Source organism: Felis catus, chromosome E3 (genome assembly GCF_018350175.1).
Source record: "Felis catus isolate Fca126 chromosome E3, F.catus_Fca126_mat1.0, whole genome shotgun sequence".
In the NCBI taxonomy this organism is placed as follows: domain Eukaryota; kingdom Metazoa; phylum Chordata; class Mammalia; order Carnivora; family Felidae; genus Felis; species Felis catus.
In genome coordinates, this window is record NC_058383.1 from 23,540,513 (window position 1) to 23,558,849 (window position 18,337).

The window sequence follows — 18,337 nt, forward strand, 5'->3', positions numbered from 1 at the left end:
AATTGCACGGAAATAAATTTCTTTTACCAAATTAACCTTAAACAGAACTTTCCCACAAGGCAGACTCAAAAATTCAGGAGTGATCTGGGCATCTTATTACTAATAAAAAATATATACAGTAAAGTCTTAGTTTGCGAGCATAATTTGTTCCAGAAACATGGTTGTAATCCAAAGCACTTGTATATCAAAGCGAATTTCAAGAACCACTGGCTCAGTTGTGATCATGTGACGTTGAGCGTCACGTGCTACTTGTATTATAAGACATTGCTCTTTTACCAAGTTAAAATTTATTAGAAATGTTTGCTCATCTTGCAGGACCCTCACAGAACAAGTTACTCACAACCCAAGATTCTACTGTATTTAGTTTTGTTTTGGTTTTTAATTTTTTTTAATGTTTTATTTTTATTTTTGAGAAATGCTACCACTGCAAGCAGAGGAGGGGCAGAGAGAGGGAGATAAAGAATCTGAAGCAGGCTGAGCTGTTAGCACAGAGACCAACAATGCAGGGCTCAAACCCATGAATCATGAAATCACGACCTGAGCCAAAGCTGGATGCTTAACCAACTGAGCCACTCAGGCACCCCTACTGCATTTAGCTTAAAACCCTAGGAATTTCCTAAGTGAGGAGAGCCATCAAGGTGTCTTTTGTTATGTGAATGATGACTTCAGGAAAACACCTGAGGAAGGAGGGATGTTGCAGAAAGAACCAAACACGGGATTGGAGGGTTGGAACTTTCAGTCCCTCTCCCAACCTGCAGGGAGGGGAGATGTTGAACCAATCATCAATGGCCAATGTTTTAATCAACCATGCTTACATAATAATGCCTCCATAAAAATCCAAAAGCACCAGCTTCAGAGAGCTTTCAGTTGATGAACACGCGTAGGTGTTGGGAGGGTGGCGCATCTGGAGAGGGCGTGGAAGCCCTGTACCCTTTCCCCCATATACCTTGTCCGATGCATCTCTTCAATCTGGCTGTCCCTGGGTTATATCCTTTTATAATAAGCCGATGAGCTAGTAAGTAACATGTTTGAATTCTGTGAGCCACTCTACCAAATTAATCAAACCAAGGTGGGGGCAGCAGGGTCATTGGAACCTTCAATCTACAACTGGGAGGTCAGAAGCACAGGGGACAGCCAAGGCTGGTGACTGGCACTTGCAGTTGAGGGGCAGGGGGTATAGTATTGCAGGACTGAACCCTTACCCTGTGGGATCTGATACTATCGCCAGTATACAGTGTCAGAATGGAGTTGAATTGTGGAACACCCACGATTCTCCGCTATGTTGGAGAATTCCTTGTTGGTGTGGGAGCCTCCAACCCCCAACACACACACATACACACATACATCCAAACTGGTGTCAGAATCCTTAGTGGTCATACCTGACTCCTCCGAAGTTCCTTTTCCTTTAGGACTGTTGTGTTAAATCCGGGTTCCCTCCGTAAATTGAAGAGGGATACTTCTTTAAAGAAAGCCCCCTGTATTTCCAAAATGCCTGAGACAGTGTCTCCTGCTTCGATCATCTGCCAAGAGTGAGAATAAACGTAATGACCACCTTGTAGAAGGTGCACTGAACTTTGCACAAGGCCCAGGGACTGTGTCAGTGATTCACAGGCCATAAGATTCAGCATATCTGCTCAGCAACCCTGTGAGGTGGGGGACTTCCCTTACCCCATTTTGCAGGTAAGAAAACTGAGGCTTCATAAATAACTGGTTGAAAGTTGATAAGTAAGATTCAAAGATTCAAGCACAAGTCTGTCTTATTCAGGAACACATACAATTTTAACCAAACGTGCTATTGCTCTCGGCAAGGTGTTGATATTTTAAGCCAAACTCCTTAAGTTTGGTCTCCTAACAGATTTTGTAACTGGACATAGCAGGTCTGATACAACAGGATACCCAAAGACCCACTGCCAAGTGAGAATATAGGTGTGACTTCGGATCATGGAAGGGGCTTTCAGAAGCACTCTGGGACCTTCAGGATTCGTTTTTAGATTTGAAAAACTTGCAAAAATTATTATATCAAGAAACCTAATTTAACTAACGTCTTCCGGAGTCAACTGGTGAAGGAAAGCACCAGGGTCTGGGAAGAAATATAGTGTGACCCAAGGAGCTCCTTCTGGAAAGGAGGAAAGGTGGGCACCAGGAGAAGGCATCATCTAGGTTCAGAATGCTCCCTCGCCAAGGGCTGAGCTAACCCCAGCCCTGAGTCGACAGCCCAAAGTCATAGCCCATGCACAACACCCCAAAACCACATACTCTGTGAGCCACACGGCTGAGGACGAGAGGTCTTTCTCTCACCTTGCTGAGGACGCCTTGCTGCTGGGCAGGTGACAAGTCGGACACATGCAGGGAGATCGTGCTTCTCAGGACCTGCAAGAGGTCCCTGCGATCCATGCTGTAGAAGGCCTGGGTGCCAACCCCAGCCAGCAGCACGCCCATCTGGCTGACGTTGTAGAAAGACAGTACCTGGCAAGACGGGCCGCGAGGAGCGTGAGGTTCTGTTCTGGTTTCTCACCTGGCCGACACTTGCCCCTCTGCATGTTGGGTATCTGGGATGGGTACCTGGGGCACCACGGTGAACAGACACATGCTGCCCTCCCAGACCTTCCTTCCTTCCTTCTATCAGAAAAGAGAGGTGATATCAAAACACAACACAGAAGGCAAGTGCTCTGCCGGGGGAAGTACCCTGCTGTCCGAGGCCACAGCACAAATATCAGAAAGTGATGATCCGTGCACCACAGCTGAGCAGGCAATAGGCTTTTGTGTGTGTGTTTAATTTGAACTGGCTGACAACACTTAAAAACTGAGGAAACTGGGGCACCTGGGTGGCTCAGTCGGTTAAGCACCCGACTTCGGGCTCAGGTCATGATCTCATGGTTCGTGAGTTCAAGCCCTGCATCAGGCTCTGACAGCTCGGAGTCTCAAGCCCGCTTCAGATTCTGTGTCCCCCTCTCTCTCAGCCCCTCCCCTGCTCACACTCTGTCTCTCTCTCTCAAAAACAAATAAACATTAAAAAAATTTTTTTTTTAACTGAGGAAATTTGGAGGCACCTGGGTGGCTCAGTTGGTTAAGCATTCAGCTCTTGATTTCGGCTCAGTTCATATCCCTCGGTTCATGAGTTGGAACCCCAAGTTGGGCTCTCCACTGACAGTGCGGAGCCACTTAGGTTTCTCTCTCTCTCTCTCTCTCTCTCTCTCTCTCTCTCTCTCTCTCTGCCCCTTCTCACCCCTCTCTCTCCTCTCTCTCTTTCTCTCTCTCAAAATAAATAAATAAACTTAAAACAATTTTTTTAATTGGGTAAATTTTCATTAAAATCCAGGTTTGAGTCTGATTTTTTAAAAAATCTGAATGCCAAGCAATACTGGGTCCATGTTGGCAACAATTGGCAAGAACTGACCAGCAGGTGCCCCTTGAGGTTGGGTCGTGGGGCTATCAGTTTACCCAGCCCCACTCACTTGTACCCATTTTTCTCATTACGTCACCTGACATAGCAAAGCCGCATGGTCGTCTATCTCCATGCAGAAGCTCTGAGTTGAAATAAAGAAATGTTTTGGGGGGGCGCCTGGTGGCTCAGTAGGTTAAGTGTCTGACTTCAGCTCAGGTCATGATCTCACGGTCCGTGGGTTCGAGCCCTGCGTTGGGCTCTGTGCTGACAGCTCAGAGCCTAGAGCCTGCTGTGGATTCTGTGTCTCCCTCTCTCTCTGCCCCTCCCCCTACTCTCTCTCAAAAAATAAATAAACATTTAAAAAATTAAAAAAAAAAAAAAGAAATGTTTCAGGATCTGTGTCTGATATTTTATGACAAATAGGATTGTAGCTGTCTGCCCCATCAGAAACTATGCTTGTTTTTTCTCCCTCCTTTAGAGTAAAGATGCCAGATGGTTTTCCATACAAACAGGGACACTCATTCCTTAGGTCTACAAAAAAGCCAGTTGAATGGTTTCCCTGTTATGCTCTGTGGAATGGATAGTTTCTACTGTCCTCAAGGAAAGCAAGACCTTTCGAGCTCTTGGCTCCTTCGTAAGTGGCCTGACCTCTCTGTAGGAAGAGAAGGACACTAGGAAAAGGACAAGCCACTTTGTCCAGGGTTGGGAGGAACAAGACAGTCTCCCTCAGCTCCCTAAAATCACATTCACAGAGAACTGTCCAGATAGACTCAGGTGGCCCTAGTCAAAACAGAGAAGGGCTGCAAAGATGTCAAACTAAAGACGCCATGAGGCTAGAGGGCACAAGAAGAATGGGCTAGCCTTGGCCTTGAGTCAGAAAGTAACAATGGGCGGACAACGGTCATGGTGCCATGCTGGAGGTAGTTAGCATGGGAGTTAAGCAAGTGGACTCTGAAGCCAGACATCCTGTGTCCCTTTATGTGACCTTGGCAATTCCCTTATACATTCTGTGCCTCTCATGAATGATATGGAAAATGAAGGTTATAACACACTCCTGAATTCACAGAGTTGTTGGAAACACTAAACAACTAACTCACTTAGACCCGAACCTGGCACACAGTAAGTACTTAATGAATATTTGTAATTGTTGTCATTTTGGAATTGGTCCCGATCCAATCCTCATGAACTAGTTGCATCCTGGGACATGGCTATGACACAGAAAAAGCAGGACACCAAAATGTTTAGGGGCTCAGGTCTCTGGAGCTCCTTCTACCAAGCGCAGGGCAGAGAGACGGCTTCCCCAGGAAAAAGACTCATTTCCCACCCCAGGAGCATCTAGAGCGTGACTAAAGGATCCTGTCCCCCCCAAGCAAAATCTCCTCTGAGGACAATTCCCTCCCTGCAGCCCAAGATGAATAAAATAGCATTATCTCTCATCTCAAGATGAGGGATGTGTTCGCAGCCTCAACAACAAGCAAGGAAATCCTGGGATGGATCCCACGCTTTGCAAACAGCACAACAGTAGCTACTACTACTCCCTGAGCTCATACTCAAGGTCACATGTTCCAACCCCTTCCTGTGTACTGACTCAGAATCCTTACAGCCATCCTGCTGCAGACGTGCTACTGTTATCCCCATCTTACAAACAGGGAAACTGAGGCAAAGAGAATTTAAGCCAATCGTCCAGTGTCCCACAGCTAGTAAATGGCAGAGCAAGTCCCCCTCGGCACTATTTTCTTACTGATTGGCCACCCTCCCTGTGTATCACTGGCCCTTGGGTCTCAGAGCATTAAAAAAAAAGAGTTCAAAGCTCCAACTGACCTTCTCATGGGCCAAGTATTTGGCAGACAAGATGATGACCTGGCTCTTGGCCCAGCCTGAGACCTGGTTGAGAGTTGAGATGGCGCCATGCACAGCCTCGGGGGAGAGGGATTCCAGCTGACTGTGGGTCAAGCCCACAACCGCATCCGACAAAGAGCCCAGAGTCTCATTGAGGGTCTGGTTCTCCGTGGCAATGTCCAGGAGGTTGGCTTTGAGCTAGAAGGGAAGCAGGCTGAAATGAGGCTCGATAACAAGCAGGACAGTGGCTCCCTCTGCCTACACCCTGGGGTTGTCACAACACCACCACCACCCTACCTTTCCACCCCCTCCACCCTGTCGTCAAGCCCTGGCCAGACAATGAGTCGCCCACTGAGAACACCACCTCCTCTGGCCTTGACCTTAACATGCCGCAAATTCACTTTGTGCTTCTTTTAAATATTAATTTGCTATTAAATCAAACTTAACACATGGCAGAAGGAAATTTTGTTCACTTTATCCATAATTCCACCACACTCTCATAGCATCTATTTTCTGTGACCTTGAACCCTGCATCCATACACGTCTGTTTTTCCTTTCATGAAATATCCATGGTGTTTTTCATGATAATATGTAATCCACGTAAAAATAATTCTCAACAGTAACATGAAAGTAAAAGTCTCCTAAAAATCCTACCTCATAAAAATAACTATGATTAATTAAAGTAATGGGGCATGTTTGTGTCTAGGATTTCTGATGCCTTTATAAATATATGCATTATAAGTAAACTACAGCATATAGTTTTCACACAGTTGTAATATGAATGGAAGTGCAATGTTCTATGCTTTTTACTGAAAACTGTTTTTATACATGTTTTCACATTTCTGGGATATCCTTAACAATTATTTTATTATAATATACCTGTTTAGTGATATAGTAACTGCTTCCAGTAAAGGTGATAAAATTATCTATTGAAACATGAGCTCTGTACCAAAAAAAAAAAAAAAAAAAAAAAAAGAACTGTTCATGTTTTAACACCTGAAGTTGTAGGAATATATTCATCACAGACAAGTGCACCAGGCAATACTGAAATGGCCACTTGGGGGCAGCAGAGCGAAGTGAAAGAAACAGCTGTCACAGCCCCTGGGTTCTCCAAATTCCGCAGCTGTCCTTCCTCAGGATTCAGCTTCCCAGTCTGTTAAGACGGAGGCATGTGGTACAGCAGCGCTTCTCAAAGCCCTGTGGTCCTTGAAGAGCAGTGTCACGTGGATGCTTGCTAGAAATGCAGATTCTTAGGCCCTACTCCCGCCCTCCTGAACCAGAGACCCTGGGCAAGAAGCCCAGCAACCTGTATTTTAACAAGTCCTCCAGGTGACTCTGATGCACGCTCTGGTTTGAGCAGTACTGAGCTAGGTGATCCCAAAGGGAACACTGCTATCTTCATTTGCTTGGACTTTCTTTTTTTGCAGCCATGGCTACACATGCAACCTGTGGCCTTAAAATACATTCCTTTTATTTTGCTTTGAGCTTGCTTGGGAGGGATTCTTTTCCTTTGAAATAAAAATATGTGAGGCACCTGGATGTTTCAGTCGGTTAAGCATCTGACTTCAGCTCAGATCATGATCTCACGGCTCGTGGGTTCGAGCCCCACGTTGGGCTCTGTGCTGACAGCTCAGAGCCTGGAGCCTGCTTCAGATTCTGTGTCTCCCTCTCTCTCTGCCCCTCCCCCGCTCATTCTCTCTTCTCTCTCTCTCTCTCAAAAATAAACAAACATTAAAAAAATAAATTAAAGGGGCACCTGGGTGGCTCAGTCAGTTAAGTGTCTGACTTCGGCTCAGGTTATGATCTCGCAGTTCGTGAGTTCCAGCCCCGCATGGGGCTTTGTGCTGACAGCTCAGAGCCTGAAGCCTATTTCGGATTCTGTGTTTCCCTCTGTCTCTGCCCCTCCCCTACTCGCACTCTGTGTGTGTGTGTCTCTCTCTCAAAAATAAAGATTAAAAAAACTAATTAATTAATTTTAAAAATATGCTCTGACCAAGATGATGACTGCTGTCAAATGTCAAATGGGATTGGGGATTTTATAGTTACATGTGAAAACCTGCAGTGGAATTATTGATGATTTTATCAACCTTTTCTTTAATGTTGTTCTCACGTCATCTTTTCCATTAAAAAAAAAATGAGAAGGGCCAAAAAAGTGAGAGAAGCAAGGCAGAATTGAGACTTTAAGGGAAGAAAGGAGAGATGGAGGGAGAGAGTACATGAGAAACAGCCTGTGTCAGTTTGTGCAGAGCTTTGGTCTAGGAACTCAACAAATACACTCTAATCCGGGCATCTCAAACAAGGCTGCACTAGAATCATGTGAGGAACTTTTAAAACATACCATTCCCAGGCCATGCCTCTGACCAGTACCTGGAGAATCTCCGGGGACGGAGCTGGCCGAGTGCTAATGCAGAGCCAGGTTTGAGAACCTTGCTTTTATCTCCTTGCTGTTCCAAGCACGGTCACCGGACCAGCTGCTTCAGCATCGCCTGGAAGCTTGTTAGACGTGCAGTCTCCCTCCACTTGGGGCTCCACTCAGACCCACTGAATCACAAGCCACATTTAGGATCCCCAGGTGATCCTTATGCACAGTTAAGCTCGAGGTGGCCACTCTGAATTCTGATCTATTCCGGGTTTTCCCCGATACTGTTGAAGCTCATCCCAGGATTTGGGATGGGATGCCATCTGCTGTGGGTGGACCCAGATCCCGATTAACCCCACATATTTTCTCTCAAAGGCCAGGCAGGACTGTGCTCCCCAATTCTCCGGCCATTTCCCCAGGGCCCTGTGCCCCATCCGCACCTTCTGAACCCCAGCCTGGAAGCCCCTCAGATGGCTGCACTTGATCATCTGGTGAAGGAGGACTTGAGCCACCGCGGCGTCCAGCAAATCCAGGTCATGGTAGAAACAGACCAGCAGCCCCAGCCTGTGTGGGAAGATAAGGGTGCTGGCAGGGGGCTCAGAGCTGGGGGTCACAACCACAGCCCCCTCCCACACAGAGCCAAGAGTCACGGTCAGAGCAGCTATCACATGCCAGGGGCTGTGCTGAACCCTGTACCCGGATTACCCCATCACAGCAACCCTACAAGGCAGATGCTCTGAGCCCCATTTCACAGAAAGGCAGACAGACTCAGCATGGTCAAGTGACTGGCCCAAGACTAGACGTGGCCCCAGGACTTAAATCGAGACCCATCCAACTATGCTCTCTCTTCCCGAGGCAGTAAGGGGCACAAGGAAAGTGTGGTCCTGAGTTAGCCACAGAAAGCTCCCCATTTTCCACGTGGAGATAAAGGGTTTGTCCACCCTGAGGGATTCTCCGAGGCAGATGTATTTCCAAGATGGTTTATGACCTACACCGCCAGAAAGGAAAGAAAAAGGAAGCATAACAATGTAAGGGCAGAAGGGGGATGTGAACCCTGGTCTAGCTGGGGGTGCTGTATTTTGTGGTTAAGAGCATAGATTTAGGCCAACAAGAGTTTGACGTGCAGCTGTATGGGATGTTTGATCCAACAAATTACTTAACTTCTCTGCAAGGCTGCTGCACAGTTGAACAGTGCACACGGTGCACTACTGTACAGGGTGGACCTGTCTCTCTGAGCCTTGAATAAAAGGGAAGTTGGCTTTGTTCATCACAGCACATCACAATAAATATGATGAATGTAGGCATCAGGAGTACTGTGAGAGTCCAATGGGAAGAGCCATACCAATTGATTAGCATCCTTCCCGGTAGACACCAGGCACTGATTCATTAATGGATGCTCTTAGAGTTAGTATGAAATCTATTCAATTCAGCATGGCTGGACCACCTGGTTGACCATGCTCAACCTGGATCCACCCTCTTAGAAAGACAGCGACATGCTCAGACATGTCCACAGAAGAGCAACCGGGTCAGGAAGGATTTGAAAATGTGTCGGATGAGAAAAGAAGACTCAAGGGAAGTGAAGGCTGAAGAACTACTATCCTGAGCACTTACTATGTGTCAGGTGTGCATGAGCCTTACAAGGACCTTGAAAAGGGAGGCAGGTTATTATCTCCCATTTTACAGATGGGGAAGTGGAAGCACAGAGAGGTACAGTAACACAGCCAAAATCACGCAACTTGTAAGTGGCAGAGCCAGAATTAAACCCAGGAAGTCTGGCTCCAGGTCCCATGTTCTTAACCAGTAAGCTATTTTTGTGTACCCCTAAAAAGGGGACCCAAGCTAATGGGTAAAAATTAGTAAGGATGGGGGAAGAAGGTGTAATAGTTTCATATAAGAACATTCCCTATAAGCAACTCTGATAAAATTTAACATAATACAGTGATGTCAGGGGAAGCACTGTGACATGTGCCCCTGAGAGATGGAGAGATGGTTGAACAGCACTCCCCATTGCATGCTCCCTCTGGCTAACATTCAAACCCTTTCTGGGGTCACCAAGTACATAGCTCCAGGCCTGCTTCTGCTGGAAAGCATTCCTGGAGGATCATGTTACAATCACTAAATTCTAGAGCCGACATCATCTGTGGACTCCCCACCCGAGAAGCTGGAGAACAAGAGGTTCACAAATATGGGGAGCCAAAAGCTATTTCTAATACTTTACCCACCCTAATGGAAACCACACGTTTACCTTGGAATAGACCAACTACTGAGTATTTAAAATATTCTATTTCTATGCCCACAGCTGGAATCTTAGCACTTGATAAGGTTGCATTAAACGTCTGGCACAGGAGATGCTCAAAAAGCATTTGTTCTACCTCACCCCACCTCCCAACCCTTTCAAAGGGTGTTTCTTTGGGGAAACGCCTCCCGTCACATGCACAAAGACATGGGGCTATATAAAGAGATAGACCAGCCACCTCCCTTCCCTCCCAGGGTCTTCTGCTGCTCAGAGGAAGCTGGTGCTTAGATCACATCTTGGGAAAGTGCTGCGAGGACCCAGAGCCCCCACCCCTTGCCTGTGGATGGTGGAGGTATTCCTCATGTCAAAGCTGGAGGAGCTGATCCTCTCCAGAAACGCCTGGGCCAGGTCAGGGGTGATGTCATAAACTGTGTCCAGCTGCTTGGTGGCATTGTCATAGCTGATAAACAGCCCAATCTGGTAGACAAGGACAGGAAGGGGGTTGACGTCACCCCAAACAGCCCCACCCTTGCGGTCCGCACTGCACCCCATCTCAGAGATTCCGAGATGCCCAGTTCCTGTGGTCATTGATTTCTCAACAGTCTGTAACAACTGTTTTGGTTTCCTCTTCAACCCAAATGCTATTTAGGAAAGTATTATATTTTAATATCGGAGCAGCTGAACTCTTTGAAAGCTAATATTTGCACCTTTATTTGTAGATTTGTTATATGGAGGTCAGAGAATGTGGTCCACAAATGTTTCACTTTGGGGAATCAGGTTTTTTTTAAGTAGATGAGTTTACACATGGGCCTCAGGTGATGAAAAAGTGTGTGTTCCCACGGTAAGATACAAATATATAGAAAGATATAGATAAATAGATTCAACTTTCTTACGTATATCATTCAGATTCTTTCTGTTCTTGTTCGTTTTCTGCCTATGTGTCCAAGGGTGTCAAGCTGAAGTCTCATCTTTCTATGCACTGCTACTCTGTGCTTATAAAGTTGTCTCTCCCTTGAGGATTCTACTCTTTCTCCAGATAAATTCCCCCTTCGTGCTGGTCCTCTGTGGCTTTGCCTCTCTTCTCTACACTTTTAGATGATGAAGAAAAGTTGCAAATGGCCTCTTGATCTTAGAAATTCCTCCCCAGGGGCCCAGCTTCCATAAAAATTTGATCTCTATCTAACTTCTGGAAATTCACTCAGTATTGGGAGAGTAAAAGTGAGGTTTAATCCATTTTATAACTGAGGATTATAAATTGAAAGTTAGGGGCGCCTGGGTGGCTCAGTTGGTTGAGCGTCCGATTTCAGCTCCAGTCATGATCTCACAGTTCGTGGGTTTGAGCCCCACGTCGGGCTCCGTGCTGACAGCTCCAAGCCTGGAGCCTGCTTCAGATTCTGTGTCTCCCTCTCTCTCTCTGCCCCTCCCTGCTCACACTCTGTGTCTCTCAAAAATAATAAACAAATAAGTAAATAAATATAAATTTATGTGAAATATTCTCAGCCTCCTAGGTAAAAAGAGGAACCTACATATGTCGACCATACTGCAGTTAAAAATTTTTTCAAAAATTTTTGAAAAGAAAAACCTGGCTCTGCCTCCAGTTTCATAATAACCAGACATCGTTGGGTCAATTGGCCCTTGAACAAGCCAGCCATCTGATACAAACACTTCTCTCACTGGCCAGAAGAAAGTCAAGGCACACAAGATAAAAACTGGAGGCAAGCCCCAAAGTCTTTATGAATGCCTCTCTGTTGGCAGCGTGTTTTGGAGACTGCTTTCCAGAATCATGATGCTCAGGGGTTTTAGTGTCATTGGGTTAACATCAGGAAGACAGAGACAGGCTGACCAGTGAGTTAAGTAACCCTAGAACTTACATATTTCTCAACTGTAAAGTCTATAGTTAAAATCCAATCATTGCTCATGCTGAAGTAGCAATCAGTAGAAGTAGCTATAAATACAAGTTGCTAGTAATCTATGTTTCATTTGATTGGAGTTCACGCTTCCAAGAACTGGAAACTCTATAGCTGTCGTCCTTGGCCTTTAAATACCCTAAAATGACTTTTGGTTCACAGCCAACATTTTCTTTATACCATGTTTGTTCACATCAGAGCTATCTTGGTTGTGTGCAATTCTTTTCTTGGCCCTTCTGCACTAAACGCAATCTGACGACCAACCACATGAGAGTTTTCTTTAGAGGCTCAAGATATATTGGCTGAGGTGGGTACCCAATCTTCCAGGGCACCTGGACTAGCTGGCTAAACATGACAGGTTTAGAATATACCTTTCCCCAGATGGCTTGGTGATGGGGACATGTAAATGTACTTTTCCAACTTACTTCTACAGGACTAATTTTCGTAATTTCTTCAAATGAGAGGTGAACCATATATCTGCCCAAAATCCATAAGTTTTCTGCACTGACCCATGAAACAGAGTCATCTGCAAAAAATAAATAAATGAAGAAATATGATAAACAAATAAATCAGTAAATAAATAAACAAATAAAAGTTTTGCACTGGTATGTGATAGTCAAAAGTATCTTTGATGTCAGGACCTCCTTCCTGTGTTCATTAATTCATTCAATAACCATTCATGGAGTGCCTCCTACCTATGAGATGCTATGCTACACACAGGCAAATCACAGATGCCAGCCATCTGAGGCTTTGTTTGTAAGTCAGCAGTGTGGTCCCCAGACCAACAGCACCAGCATCACCTGGGAACTTATTAAAAATGCAGGTTATTTTTTAAGAGTTAAGGTCACAAAATAAGCTTTTCTTCCAGTTCACTTAGTTACTAAATAGTCTCACAACTTGAAATATACTTGACTCTCTTTTCTTACTACCGGTAACAATCATTATTCAGCCATGTTGATTAGCACCAGGTTCCTGTACTTGAGCCAAACCAACTACTTCTCCTTCCTCATATGCACCCCAAACGTTCTCCAAATCTCTCACGTGCGCCCTTCTTATCAGCCAGAATGCCTCTGCCCTAACTCTTCCGCTCTGAAATCCTACCTTCAAAAATGACCTCAAACATTTCCTCTTTCTTAACACCTTGTCTTGTCTCCTCAGTCATCAGTAATTTCTCCCTCTGAAATCCCGGAAGACTCCCTCTGTCACTCTGTTCAGGCATTTGAAATTGCTCATCAGTGGGATGTCAGTGGGACTTCAAGAACAATCATGTTCAGGATCTATCTGGACTTCAAGTTTCACTAAGCTAGAATCGGCCCCCATTACCTCTAATCCTCCAGTAAAAGACTTTTACACACAACAACATTGTGTTGGTGGCACTTCGGAGAAATGGAAGAAGCAGGGGAGCATTTTCAAGGCACAGTGAATCCATTACCAAGAGCTGTTGCGAAAAGACATGGGCAATGACTCACATGCCCAGATGAGATGGTGAAGTCGGCCGCTGCTTAGGCTGGGTCACAAGAACAACAGGGTGTCTCCCCAACCCAGGAATCAGAGCTGTTGGGGTGAGCACAGGTAAACACCCTAGGATTCCCTAGATGAGATAAAGACTCTGGACATCTGAATTGGTTATTAGAAGGGTGGTCCCAGAAGACTAGAGAGTTTGGGAGAGGGGGGAACCACTAAATTCATCAAGAATCAAGGTGAGTTGTTAATTTTAAATTAATTATAAAGCATAAACTGTATTTCTGAAGTCCAAGGATCTCCAAGATTGGATTTTCTTTTTTTAGAGGCAGACTTTTTTTTTTAAGTTTATTTATTTATTTTGAGAGAGAGAGAGAGCTAGCAGGGGACGGGTAGAGAGAAGAATCCCAAGCAGGCTCTGCACTGTCAGCACAGAGCCTGATGTAGGGCCCGAACTCATGCACCATGAGACCATGACCTGAGCCAAAACCAAGAGTCAGACACTTAACCGACTGAGCCACCCAGGTGCCCCCTCAAATACTTTGAGTATTTTTAACACTCAAAGTATTTCCAGGTACCTCAAGGAACTTCATGAAAAATAAAAAGCTTAAAGTCTAAACAGAATGTGTTTTAATTCACTTTAGTATAATAATGAAACATAATGTCGAGGAATTTTAGAAGAAAGTCTGTTGCCAATATTGGCAATCCTTATTGGCAATAAGGATTCTGGAAGTCTAGAGTTGAGTGGCTGTCTTAGGGTTACACAGTGTGAGATTTAGAGGCCGTAATTATGCATCAGGCAGAGGGAATTCTGCTATGCACTGAAGACATTGATTATTCTGTTGTTGAATGCTCCTTATGTACAAATCTCAGAGCTTAATTCCAGGAAAAGGATTGATTGGCCCTCAGCACACTCCAACCCCACAGGCTTCCTTTACGTTTCTCCAAATCGCAAAGCTCATTCCTGGCTCAGGGCCTCTGTATTTGCTGGTTCCCCTGCCTGCCATGCCCTTCCTCCAGTGCCTCACCTGATTGCTTCCATGTCTCATTTTGGTCTCAATTCAGATGTCAACTCTGATTTCTTAGTTCAGAGGCTGGCAAACTACAGCCCACAGGTCAAATCTGGCCCACCACTTGCTCTTATAAAGGCTGCAAGCTTGGTTTTTACACTTTAAAATAGTTGGAAGTAAAATCAAAAGAAGAATATTTTGTGACATGTGACAATTTTGAAATTCCAATTTCAGTGTCCATAAATAAAGCTTTGCTGGGACGCGGCCACTCCTGCTCATCTGTTGTCAATGTTTGCTTTAGCACCAGAACATCAGAGTTGAATAATTCAGCCAGACTACAGGCCCACAAACCCTAAAATATTTACTCTGACCCTTTAAAGAAAACGTTTGCCAAGCCCTGTTCTGGTCGAAAACACTCAGCCTCTCTATAGCATTTATCCATTTTATTTTCTTCATAGCAGCTACTGGTACCTGAGTTCGTTCTCTCTCTCTCTCTCTCTCTCTCTCTCTCTCTCTCTCTTTTTAATTTGCTGGTTTAAAACTTTTCTCCACCTACTCTCCCCCAGTAAAACAAGAGCTCTATGAGAGCAGAGACTATGTCTTATTTTCCTCTTGTACCTCCAGTGGCTGACACATAATACAATTTGGTAAGTGTTTAAAAAGTTTATTTTGTTTACATTACTTCCGTTAAATTGGGCACCTGCGTGGCTCAGTTGGTTAAGCAACCAACTCTTAGTTTCAGCTTAGGTCATGATCTCACAGTTCATGGGATGGAGCCCCACGTTGGGCTCTGCACTGGGATTCTTGCTCTCTCCTCTCTCTCTGCCCCTACCCAACTCACCTCTCTCTCTCTCTCTCTCTCCCTCTCTCAAAATAAATTTTTAAAAAAATTTTTTTAACTTTATTGATTTTTGAGACAGAGAGACAGAACATGAGTGGAGGAGGTTCAGAGAGAGATGGAGACACAGAATCTGAAGCAGGCTCCAGGCTCCGAGCTGTCAGCACAGAGCCCGACGTGGGGCTTGAACTCACCGACTGTGAGATCATGACCTGAGCTGAAGTCGGACGCTCAACCAACTGAGCCACCCAGGTGCCCCTCTCAAAATAAATTTTTAACAAACTTTTAAAAATATTCAGCAAATTGGGGCGCCTGGCTGGCTCAGTCAGTTGAGCGTCCGACTTCAGCTCAGGTCATGATCTCACAGTCCGTGAGTTCGAGCCCCGCGTCGGGCTCTGTGCTGACAGCTCGGAGCCTGGAGCCTGCTTCAGATTCTGTGTCTCCATCTCTCTCTGAACCTCCTCCACTCATGCTCTGTCTCTCTCTCTCTCTCTGTCAAAAATAAATAAACATTAAAAAAAATTTTTTTAAATACTCAGCAAATTGAGTTTCTGTCTGCATTACTAACCTATATAACCATCCTTTTTGTCTTTTTTATTTTCAATTGTAGTAAAATAAACATAACCTAAAATTTACTAACTTCACCATTTTTAAGTGTATGGTTCGGTGACATTAAGTGCATTCACTTTGCTGGCAGCCATCGACACTACCTATTTCCAGAACTTTTTCATTTCACAAAACTGAAACTCTGTCCCCATGAAACAACGACTCCTTATTCCTCCCTCCCATCCCAGCCCCTGGCAACCACCATTCCACCTTCCATCTCCACGAATTTGACTCCTCTAATACACATCTGTAAAATAAATGAATCTTGACCTATTTCTGCTTTGGTTCCCAGGAAACTCGGCACTAAATTTCTGTGCTTTATTGCTTAGATTTCCTTTTAAAAATTTATCATGTCCCACTTTAATACAGATTTATGATACAGATTTTGAACTTGTGACTCTACTGTAAAGGTTCTCTTCGAAGCTAAGATACGGTCATTATTTCTGTTCCACCTGCAAACCAGGACACCCCTTCAGCATGTGAAAAGTGAATTGATGAAATGGGGTATGTGTTTTATTCCAAAAGTTACATCAAACCCTTTTTGGAAGGTGGGAAGGGTGAGGAAAAATCATACATGACAATGAAATCAATCTATCTTCAGAGAGGAAGCACCACTTTTGAGGATGGGCTCCCCCTGACAAGTGATCCCACCTCAAAGCCCGGGCTCACCAGTAGCATTGGAGGATGTCTGCAAAATCCCAGTCATCCAGGTGTAGAGAGCTCTCTGGGAATGAGCCGAGGTTTGGTCGTAGAGATCTCTGAACACCGCAGATCTAAATGACAAATGTGGACGTCAGCTAAGGAACAAACAGGTGGAGGCCTTGAGATGGGTCAAAGCGGCAAGTGTCCCCAAAACTGTCTGTCTTGTGTTAACAAGCCTTCTCATTCCCTTGCTGCATTTGGCTATTTTCACATTTCTCTTTCTCCTTCACAACTAAACGCCTTCCTTCCAAAGAGTGCTCTTCACTTCCTCAACTCTTGGTCACTACTCTACGACTACTATACTGATACCACTGTTACTGCTCCTGCTATTGCTACTTCTTCTTCCCTTCTTCTTCTTCCTCCTCCTCCTCCTCCTCCTCTTCTTTTCTAACAGTTTTATGGATAAATAAACGTTGAAAAAAAAATTTAAGAAAAAGGGGCGCCTGGGTGGCGCAGTCGGTTAAGCGTCTGACTTCAGCCAGGTCACGATCTCGCGGTCCGTGAGTTCGAGCCCCGCGTCGGGCTCTGGGCTGATGGCTCAGAGCCTGGAGCCTGTTTCCGATTCTGTGTCTCCCTTTCTCTCTGCCCCTCACCTGTTCATGCTCTGTCTCTCTCTCTGTCCCAAAAATAAATAAACGTTGAAAAAAAAAATTTAACAGTTTTATGGAGATACACTTCATACACCATACAATTCACCCACTGAAAATGTAAAGTTCAATGGCGTTGTTCCCAAACTGCGCAACTGTCACCACGGTCAATTTTGGAACATTTTAAGCATCTCGAAAAGAAACCCTATATCCTCAGGCTACCACCTCCCAACCATTAGTCAGTCACCTCAAATCCTAGAAACCACAATTTACTTTCTGTCTCCAAAGTTTGCCTGTTGTGGGCATTTCAGACAAGTGGAAGCATGTAATACGCCAGCTTTGTGTCTGGCTTCTTTCGCTTTGTGTGATGTTTCCAAGGTCCGTGCGTGTTCCATTGCCCGTATCCCACCCCATTTTGTTTATCTCTTCATCAGTTGACGGACCTCTGAGTTGTGTCCATCTTTTGTCTATTATGAATAATGCTATTGTAAACATTCATGTACTAGTTTTTGTATGGACAGACATTTTCATTTCTCTTGGGTAGATAACCCAGGAGTGGAATTGCTGGGTTACATGGCAACTCTGTGATTGGCCTTTCTAGGAACTGCCAGACTGTTGTCCAAAGAGGCTACACAATTTCATGCTCTGACCAACAGTGTATGAGGGTGCTGATTTCTCCACATCCTCACCAACACTGGTTAGTATCTGACATTCGGCAGAGGGGGGGGTGGGTATTTAAATTCCAGTTAGCTAACATACAGTTTAATATTAGTTTCAAGGTGTACAATATAGTGATTCAACACTTCCATACAACACCCAGTGCTCATCACAAGTGCTCTCCTTAATTCCTATCATCTATTTAACCCGTACCCCACTCACCTGCCCTCTGGTAACTATGTGTGTTCTCTATGTTTAAGAGTCTGTTTCTTAGTTTGCCTCTCTCTCTTTTTTTCCCTTTCCTCATTTGTTTTATTTCTTAAATTCCACATGTGAGTGAAATCGTATGGTATTTGCCTTATTTGGCTAACTTATTTCACTCAGCATAATACTCTCTAGCTCCATCCACACCACTGAAAATGGTTAAGATTTCAGGGCACCTTGGTGGCTCAGTCAGTTGAGCATCTGACTCTTGATTTTGGCTCAGGTAACAATCTCACAGATCATGAGATCAAGCCCTGCTTTGGATTCTCTCTCTCTCTCAAAATAGATAAATATACTTAAAAAAAGAAAATGGCAAGATTTCATTCTTTTTTATGGCTGAGTAATATTCCATTATAGATAGATAGATAGATAGATAGATAGATAGATAGATAGATAGAGATATATACATATATCACACATTTTCTTTATTCATTCATCAATTGATGGACACCGGCTATTTCCATAATTTGGCTATTGTAGATAATG

General features: G+C 44.6%; 1 protein-coding gene across 5 annotated transcripts in view; it reads right to left on the reverse strand.

The window, feature by feature from the left end:
• OTOA (otoancorin) overlaps positions 1-18,337 on the reverse strand; it is a 74,703-nt gene that overhangs the window by 36,703 nt on the left and 19,663 nt on the right. For all 5 annotated transcript variants that reach the window (XM_023246638.2, XM_006942284.4, XM_045047772.1 and 2 more), the window contains 7 exons: positions 16,311-16,414; positions 12,152-12,252; positions 10,157-10,296; positions 8,024-8,147; positions 5,207-5,422; positions 2,299-2,466; positions 1,380-1,520 (listed from right to left, as the gene is read on the reverse strand). In XM_023246638.2, coding sequence (XP_023102406.2) covers positions 1,380-1,520; positions 2,299-2,466; positions 5,207-5,422; positions 8,024-8,147; positions 10,157-10,296; positions 12,152-12,252; positions 16,311-16,414 — 994 coding nt within the window. The remainder of the gene's footprint in view (positions 1-1,379; positions 1,521-2,298; positions 2,467-5,206; positions 5,423-8,023; positions 8,148-10,156; positions 10,297-12,151; positions 12,253-16,310; positions 16,415-18,337) is intronic.